Consider the following 9,690-nt stretch of genomic DNA (forward strand, 5'->3'; position numbering starts at 1 on the left):
GTTTTCCTGTAATACACTTGGAATTTTGATGTGAAAATGTAGAAACTTCTAGATGCCAAATCATTTCTCCTTTTAAAAGAACGAAGGGCATACTTTCTTCTAATCATCGATGTACTGTAATTAAAATATATTTGAATCTGATGTCACTTTGGTATTACCCTTAAACAACTGCATGTCAGTGAATTACATTTTGTGTTTAAAAGCTTGGCTGAATTTTATCTTAAACACAACCCCCGTGTTTGAATGAGATAAGAGGAATGATGGAGAATTTGACAGTAAGGTAAAGCCCCACACATAAATGCATTTATTGCATTTATGGGAGATTAATTAATCAGAAAAGTATCTTACATTCAGTTAACTGGAATATTAGTAAAGAGGCTTAATCATAAAAAGATAACTAATGCTGAGGTTAGTGAATAAACATAAAATAGAAAAACTAAAGGTAAAGCTTATTTTTCTTTTTATCTGTCTCACCACATGAAAGAGAAGAGTCAGTTTCTTTCGCTTTGGGACTGGTCACTTCCCAGTGGTTTGCATTCCAGCCGATTACAGTGCCATCTTCACAGGACCTGTGTTCACCCAGGTCTGCCCACATACGAAAAAGGTAGAGCTCAACTTTTCCCATTGCGACTTCTGGCGTTCGCCGTCTCTGATGGCAGCCCAGCCACAGGGAACCAGATGGGGGGATGGCCTGAGCAATGACCGTCCTCTCCGCTACTATTTTGTAATCAACCTAAAAAATGGATGCATTGTTTACTGATAATAATTCAAGCCCTGAAATAACTCACTTTCATCAAACTGCTGTTAATAAAATAAATTATTCACTAATAGCACACAGACAGTTTGAGTTTATCTTTGTTTTTTGCTCACATTTCTCAGACTAGCTCCTTAAACCTTTACAGGCTAGGTGCTACAAAGCTGGTAAAATTAAACAAAAGTCTGATAAAAGAAGAGAATAGAAATTCAAGGCAGCCATATTGATAGTGCAAATTAAAAAACTGCCTTAAACGTGAGAAGAAAAAAAATCTAAATTATTAATTAAATGAGTAATAGAAGGAGAATAGAAGGAATATATAAAGGATTAAAATACAAGACTGTAGAAAAAGATAACATTTAATATTTTAGCAAAACAATTTCACCTCTTTTGAGAGTTTACTGTCTGCTTTCTTAACCAAATGAGGGATTTCTAGAATCTCTATATTGACCTCCCCAGGGATGGCATTATATAGCAGGAAACTGACAGATTGGTGGGGCTTATTTCGCTTTATGTGGGCATTGCTCTACGCTGTCATAATAAAAATGAGATAATGCAATCTCACAAAGTGTCATCAGATATGCAGCACGACTAGTAAAGGTAATTTAGAGAAAAGCCAAAGATTTTAGTTTGACTTGGCTCTACCTTAAAGGAAAGAACAAGAGGTCTATTATCCATAGGGGACTGTGACTAAAAAAATACTGCGGTTCTGGAAAAAGAAATTGCATGAGGTGGTTTGGCCATCTACATTATTTCAACTCAGTTCATTTATATATCACCTATTCACAGCATTTCATCTCAAAGCACTTTACAAAAAAGACATTTCAATCCAAGCATTCAAACAGATTTATATTTTTTCCTGAAGAGAGGACAGTCCAGGTGAACAGGGTACTGCTCACACTGAGCATGCACATAGCACCATGCTACATATAGCTTATACTGCACGTGCACACAGCATCATGCTACATGTAGCTGACACTAAGCGTGCACATAGCAGCTAGGGTGGCCATTTCTATAGCACCAAAAAGGAGTACATTATGCTGCATATTATAATAAATTACTAAGGTGTACATAAGAATGCAGCAAACTATCATTTATATTACAATATTAAAGGGCTTAAAGAGGATGCTTGTGTAGCTGAATAGGAAATATTCATGAAAAGTCAAAAAACTATTGATTCCCAGTAGGGCTGAAACAATTAATCAGATTAATTATGATTAATCAATTGTTGAAATAATTGTCAACTAATTTAGTATTCGATTAATCGTTAGCTGGAGCGTAGAGGCTCTAAAATGTGCCTTCAACTGAAACACACTTAGTGCAGTAATTATACCAAGATTGTAAAAAAATATATATACACTTTGCATTTAAGATAAAAATAACTTTTTTGTTTGTCAATATGCTCTTTCCAGAACACCTCAAGGGAAATGTTTTTGTCTCACCTGGTTTCATTTTGTAAAAATCTTATTATTAATCAATTAATTGAAAAAACAATCAACAGATTAATTGATTTGCAAAATAATAATTAGTTGCATCCCTAGTTCCCAGTATTTGTATTTATTTAATACATTATGGTGTTTAAAAATGGCCCACTGAGATGAATCTTTAGAAGTGCAGAATGCCACAAGGCATAACATGTGTGGACTTAAATGTTAAAGAAATTATTTAACAGGTAACAGACATAATAATAAAAAGCCTAATAGTTTATTCAAACAACAAAATAAATTGCGGAAAAAAAACATACTCAACTGCTCAAATAGTATTGATTTTTTTTAAGAGCTACAATCTTTTGGGAACTTGTCTTCAGTGTCTTTGTGTTTACAGCAGACCTCTTTCTATGGTCATCACTTTAGCTGGGGGTGAGTCACTGAAAATCTACTTTCACACAATAGTCTACACTTCTGTGGGACTGGTGATGTTTTACAGTATGGTCTACCTTGCACAGGTCCATGGAAGTTATTTGAGCATCCAGGGGACACAAAATTTCATTATAAAAAGCCCTCATTGAAGAGGTACCTGCTGCACGTTTATTACTTTTTTGTTAATTCATACTCGCATGCCGTTCAATTGCAGTTTTCCCTTGCCTGCTTATGTCCACATCGCATCGACAATGTGTGCAGAAGCCATGGAATGACTCTGGACTACTTTTCCTTAAAAATTCACGCTCTTTTTCTCATTCAGATTTAAATGAGGTCTTGCATTTTGGCATAATGCTAACTTTCTGTCAATGTATACCTTAGCTGCACTCTAATCCTTGTTAACTTTTTCAACCAATGACAAGCAGATATTTATCTGACGCTGCACCACTCTTAATACAATAGATACAATTTCAAACTGATTTCTTGAATATGACAATGAGTTTATATCAATGACCTTCACACCTAATCTCAGTCAAGTTCTGCAGGAAGAATGAGAAGCTTTGATGCCAAGATGGACCAAAATCGTATCTGTATTTACAAGCAAAGATCCCGTGTGTTTGTAAATACCATCTCCTATACATTGTGTACTGATATTACAACAGCCATATTATGTAGCAGCAAGACAAAAAGATCTTTGTCCTTATTTGAGAAATCTTCCCTTTATATCCAATTGCCCTCCTTCTCCATGACTATTATTGTTTAAATGACAAAAGGTTCTGAACTTGTAAAACACAATTTAAGACCTTATAGATTTAGCTCAAACTTAACTGGGTAAACGAATATTATTTTGATACGGTTTTCATCGTTTATAATAGTATATTAAGTATTTTTACTAGTAGACATGAATATTACCTCAACGCTGAAGGTATTTCTCTGTACGTCCCTCCTTAGACACACCTTGTACCATTGCATTGGAGAAATCTTGAAAGGAAACTGGTGCCGGACTTGCAGTAGCCACACATAAAGCGCTTTGTCATCTCCCTCCAGACCTAAATTAGGATTGGGTGTCCGGACTGAGCTGTAAGAGAAGGCCACCCAGTGTCCAGGGACAACCACTTGAATATTAACACATACAGTCATCTGGGAAAGCTGTGGAATTGAGGTCCGACCCTGAAGGGTCCAATGGTCTTCACAGCCATTTAATACTGCTTTAATGTCTCCCAGGAAATATCCGGACACTGAAAAGGAAGAAATGAATGCAGAATTAGAATTTTGATTGCTTTGAAGTATACATGAACAAAATCAGTATATATAGGTTAATTAAATTTAAAAAAGCATTAGCATTGGCTAGAAAATGTTAAGCCTCACAGTTGGAATGTTTTAGGAAAAAGGAAATACAAAAGTGGTAATGAGGGAAAAAACACCACTTTCCTCTGTGAAAACATAACAGTTTCAAATATTAGGTTTTATTATTTGTTTTCTGATGATCGATGAAGTGTAATTAAGGTGGTTTATAGGCCTGGTATGAACAGAAGTACAGAAATCTCAAACAAAACGAGTTTTGCAGCAGCAGAAATAGAACAAAATAATTTAACATTTGAATTCAAATACAGCTTCTTCTTTTTTTTACAAAAAAAATCTATCACATAGACTTTTCACAGTCAGGTTAATATCAAAAGGAGCAAAGGAGTCAAATTCAATCTAAACAGATAGATTGTATGACTGATGCATTTTAACAAATGCATCAATCAAAAGAATAAAAAAACAGCAAAATACTTTTAAAAAACTTTGCTGCAATTGCTGGCTAAAATTTGGGCTGTGGCTCTAGCATCTAAATGTTCTCCGTGTTAATTATCTGTAGTTTTCTCTGTTTTTATTTAGTTCATAAAGCAAGCCATTGCATATGCAGTTGTTACTGTAGCCTTGATTAAAATATAAGTAAACCGTTGAGCCATTGCTTTCTGTTTGCCCTGCAGTGGAATGTCCGCCCATCCAGTGTGGCCTGCTTTCAAACATTTACTGAACAATTTAGGAGCAAAATTGGTTTAGGAAAAAATTTAATTAATTGCAAACAATTAATTACAGACCCTGTAAATAACTCTTACTAATCTAATCACACCACTAATATATATGAGCCTCCTCATGGATCATGCTGCATGGGGGATCATCTTCCAACTGGCAACAGGCTATTTGACCCCAGCTGATGCAATTACCAGCTTCTCATTTCTTTAATAACGATGTCGAAAGACTCATCCTGTGGTCATGGAAAAGATGCGAGTCTGTTCAACGGCCTTCCTACGCTGTGCCATCATAGCATTCATTTAAAGACCATTCCACTGCATTCCTTTTTTTTTAGCTTCACTAACATACAAATAGGACTTCTGGTTGAGTTTTTTTGTGATTTCTTTTACCAGTTGAAGTTTCTGAAAACTCCCACCCCTAACGGGGAATTGAACACAGGACCTCTTTGTTTTAAAGCAACAGTGCTTTAGGTTCATGATTTAACTTTGGATTTAACAGAGATTACCAAGCAAGCATTATGTTAATTTTTTTCAGTTTTTGGCCCAGATAAAGGCTCTTTGCAGAGGTCAAGGTAACTTTCTCTGCAAAAAACAAAAAGGAAATAACTAGCAGATATGAGCATATTTACAATGTTTACCTGTTGGAGAAGTTTCTGCTGCCAGGAATAACCAGATGACTTGAAGGAAATAGAGTCTCCATCTCCACTTTCTCTCTAAAAGAGGGTCACACATCCTTCTGGAAACATGACAACACACGGTTTTCATATCAAAGAATGACCTTTTAACACATACAGTAGGGCTACCACTCAGTTATATTAGCAAACATATTCAAATCAACGGTGTTTTTGCATAATTCAAACCATGTCCATCAACTATTTCCTCTTTTTAAGCAAGAATGATCTTCCTTTCATTGCTGTTTGTGTTTGTGAAATTGGTCACACCGGGTTACAGTAACAGTAGCAGCGGTGGGAAGCGTCTTTCACAGCTCAAAAGATAAAATGAATGAGTATTATCCATGCTTTTGTGCGTCTGAGGAAATTGACTTCAGGGCAGGGAAGGGGACACAGGGGGTCGGGTTACAAGTTACCACATTCACACCATTCACAGACATACGTTTTTGTTCTAGTGCTGTTAGGCTGCTAAATGCATCTCAGTTCACACATGTACGTGATGATATAATATGGATTCTAGGTATTAAAGAAGAAGATAATAATTGTGCAACAATCTCTGGTTACAATGTGACTGCTGTAAAGAAAAATTGATTAAAGGGAATGGACCAGCACAAAGTTGTGCTTAGCTGTGAGGTGAAAGGAGATGCAGAATTGTATTTCAAAATGATTAACCAATAGAAATCTTGCTGAAGCTTTGACAATGTCAAGTTGGAAGGTGGACATTTAGCTCAAACTGAAGTCTTTTGGGGCCTAAAACCTGTTTTCTTCTTGGGTATCCCTTTATTATACCACATCCATCTACTTTGACCAACTTCTATGCTAAAGAAAGGCATCTGCAGCATTATGTTGCCCTCACAATGTTTTATCATAGGAATGGTGGCTCAGGGTAAAGTGTTTTTCCAAACTGCAGTTTGCATACAGGCTAAAATACTCAAGCTTGGTCTCATCTGACAAGAGCGCCTGCTTCCTCATGTGGCTATGCAATTTTCTTTACCTTGTTGGTGGTAAAAGCAAAGCAGGCTTCTTGTGACATTTTTCATCTATGAGTTTTTCTGTTGCCAGTTTGAATTAAGGCCAGAACTCTGTAGAGCATGACTAATGTTTTTTGTGAATCTATGTTGCTCCTCCAGAGTAATGCACACCATGCAAGGCACTGCCCTGTAAGGGTAGGTCTGCAATTGTGTTTTACTCTTTCCATTTTGAAATGAAAGAGTGAGCTGTGTTCCTCTTTGGGTTATTCTCTAAATAAATAAATCTACAGCTACTGTAGATTTATACTGAGATTAAACACCAGAAACATGTTTCCTTTTATTAATTAGCCCACCTCTGTAGACAGTTGTAATAAATTATTTTAGACATGAAGGGGTACCGAATACAAATAGATGCCACATTTGTTATTGCCAAAGATTTGTGCAAATTTGTCTGAAATTGATAGTTGTTACCAGACAAGGTAACCTCGGAGAGATGTTTAAACAAGCAGACTGTCAACTTCTCTTCATCATATGATGATTTTTACAGCTTACTGGGAAGTTGTTAACCTCATTTGCGGAAATGAGGGTATTTTGGGGAACAAAACATCCTTTCAGACAGTTCTTCTCTTAGATCAACTCATGGTTTTCATAGAATATGGATGTATTAAGTGCCCGCTCAACAGGAGATATTTTCTCTACAGAGTAGCATCTGGAAATTGAACCTTGACAATATAAAAGTGCCCCTGGGGGCTTTAATACACTTAACCACTTTAATAATCAGAAAATAGGTTGTAGTGGACTTGGATTGTGGGCCAATGGATGGGCAAGAGCAAGGTCTGACAAATGTCCAGGTAGATAGTAGGGGTCTAGAGGCTGGTTTCCTTTTACTGGGTTTGCATTTGTCTGCAGATTTAGCTGGTCTGGAAAATCTCTCTAGTTCAGCTAAAGCTAAATCTTCAGTCTTACACGGCTAGTTTTGGGTTCACTTCGCTCAGCTATCCCAGTTTTCCTGAACTGATCCCACCCTGGAAGAGGTAGCTGCTCTGTATAGTCTCCCTTTGTGACCCCTTTGGGGGTCTTTGGTGAGCACTGGCCTCTGTCGTTGTTTAGTAAGATTACCACAATCTTAATGCAATTTAGGCAAACACATCTTTACTGATCACGGATACCAGCTATTGGCGAAATATTGATTGTATTGGCACCCGGCCAGTGTCATGGTGTGGCGGGCACATCTCTCTTTACTTCTAAGGGAATGGTCAACCAGGGTAGAATACTGTATAATGTGGCCATCCAAACTGTTACCCAAGGCATTTCTCCAGGATACTGAGTATATTTTCCTCAGTGCAGACAGGGCATCTGCATAGCATGTAAAGACATTCAATAATTGTATTATTTCTCCTTTTCAGGTTCATTTGAGTAGCACCATTGAATCTGTTGCATTTGCATTTGATATGGGTTTTGCGTCAAATGGTATCAGCTGGGACTGAAGAACTTTCTTGTGTCTGGACCATAGTGTAAAAACCCTGAAGGTACCACATGTATTTTTAAAATTAGTCTCAAACTGGCAAAGTAGCTGAGATATACGTCACAATAAAATTGTAACTAAATTAGAGACCTTACAAAACGTATAACTATCATAGAGCATTAACCTCTCATTTCGGTCCTATGCTATGAATGTTATTTAGTCATATTTTCTCATTAGCCAACTGTTTATATGTCTAAACACAAACAAGCCTTAATTACAGTTCCCTAACATCATTAACAAGATAATTTGCGATTTGCATTCCATCTTGTGTTGGCTGCTTGAGGGCTGTTGGATAAATCCATAATCTTTGCTATTTATTTCTCATATTTTGCTGTACGTTTTGCTAAAGTTTGGTAACACTGACATTATACACCAGTCCCCCATCCAAAAAATGGCTCCTATATTTATGTTATGTCAGAATGTATCAGCTCATCATATTTCAATATAAAATAAGTTGGCTACCAGAGATAAAGATATGGTTTACTACCATATCTTTATCTCTGATCTCCTCTATAGTTTATATTTTCATATGTAAACACAAATCCAGACCAGTAAACCTGATTCTGAGTTTGGAGGGTGGTTCTAAATCAGAATTAAAATTAAAGTAAAAAAAATATATATTGATCTGTATCATTTGTTTCCTCATGTCATTGATGTTTAATGGACAGCTCTTTATATTGACTTTAAATTTAACATGGAGGACTTTGACTTTCCTTGGAACTTGTTAGTGTCATGACTTTTGACTCCAATGGAGACTTGAATATTAAGGCTTGGAATATACAATTTAATTTCAATTCATCTTAGTTTTATCAGGAATACTTTATTAATCTCAAAGGGAAATTAAACATTGTATCTCAATGGGGTTCTTTTAGTAAGTTGTATGAGTTAATAGCTGCAGGCAGACCTACTTGACTTACTTGGAAAGACATTACTTGGCCCAACTATTGGCATATTTACAAGAAAAACAATCCAAAGCAAACCAACAAATTACTGTATTAATGAACAAATGTTAAAACATGGGTGATAAAAGATTAAACTGTTGGGGCTTAAAAAACTCTGCCAAGAAAAGTGGACCAAATTTCGTCCTCAGTGATGTAGAAGCCTAAAGCTTCAAGAGGCAAATGCTCATTTAAAGGACAAGCTTAGTTTTAATAACTATTTTGTCTAAAAATATTCTTGAGGTTATCTCTGAAGGTTAGTTGATTATCTAAAAATGTATCAGTGTGAAAACAAAACAGATAGAAAACGTTTTGTTAAGACAAAACCTTATCTATTCCATTGATTGCTGAACTTCTGTATTTTTCCCTGAATATCCCATTTAATTTTGACTTTCAAACAAGAAAATTTCCAGTTTATGTTACAGTTTATGCTTTTGAAACAAATATATAGAGTTCAAGGAAAACTCACTTACCTGATGCTTCTTAAAAGCATCTGTAGCCTCTCTACAGCTTACCAGGAAACTCTACAGAGGAGGACTTCTCTCTTCTCTCCGATCTGCACGTGTGTCTCCATCATCCCTTTCATCCGTCTGTCTAAGTCCGAGTTTCGCAACCTGCCACAGTTCTGCTTTGCTCCACTCCTGAAATCTTCCTCACTTTTCGTCAAGCAGCATCCACCTGTGTCTACAAGGATTTCTACTAATGGTACAGTGGGCAGGTGTGTTTGTCTGTGAGGTGCATTCAGGAAATCAGAAATTTTGCAATGAAAAGTCTTCCCTGCAGGCATTGGAGACAAACTACTGAAACACACCCACAAAGGTGCAGTAGGAGGGAGGAGAAAAAGAGACAAACGGTACATCCTGTTCTATCTATCTATCTATCTATCTATCTATCTATCTATCTATCTATCTATCTATCTATCTATCTATCTATCTATCTATCTATCTATCT

At 36.4% G+C, this 9,690-nt stretch overlaps 1 protein-coding gene across 1 annotated transcript in view; it reads right to left on the bottom strand.

The window, feature by feature from the left end:
* The window catches only part of LOC107081839 (adhesion G-protein coupled receptor G4-like), a 23,454-nt gene extending 14,194 nt beyond the window's left edge, over window positions 1-9,260 (bottom strand). Inside the window, exons 1-4 of the mRNA XM_015370157.1 lie at window positions 9,213-9,260; window positions 5,273-5,370; window positions 3,526-3,851; window positions 475-733 (exon numbers count right to left, since the gene is read on the bottom strand). Of these exons, the coding sequence (XP_015225643.1) occupies window positions 475-733; window positions 3,526-3,851; window positions 5,273-5,370; window positions 9,213-9,232 (703 nt within the window). The 5' untranslated portion in view covers window positions 9,233-9,260. The remainder of the gene's footprint in view (window positions 1-474; window positions 734-3,525; window positions 3,852-5,272; window positions 5,371-9,212) is intronic.
* Between the last annotated feature and the right edge of the window lie 430 nt (window positions 9,261-9,690).

This window comes from Cyprinodon variegatus, unplaced genomic scaffold (assembly GCF_000732505.1).
Source record: "Cyprinodon variegatus isolate N-32 unplaced genomic scaffold, C_variegatus-1.0 Scaffold42, whole genome shotgun sequence".
Lineage (NCBI taxonomy): Eukaryota > Metazoa > Chordata > Actinopteri > Cyprinodontiformes > Cyprinodontidae > Cyprinodon > Cyprinodon variegatus.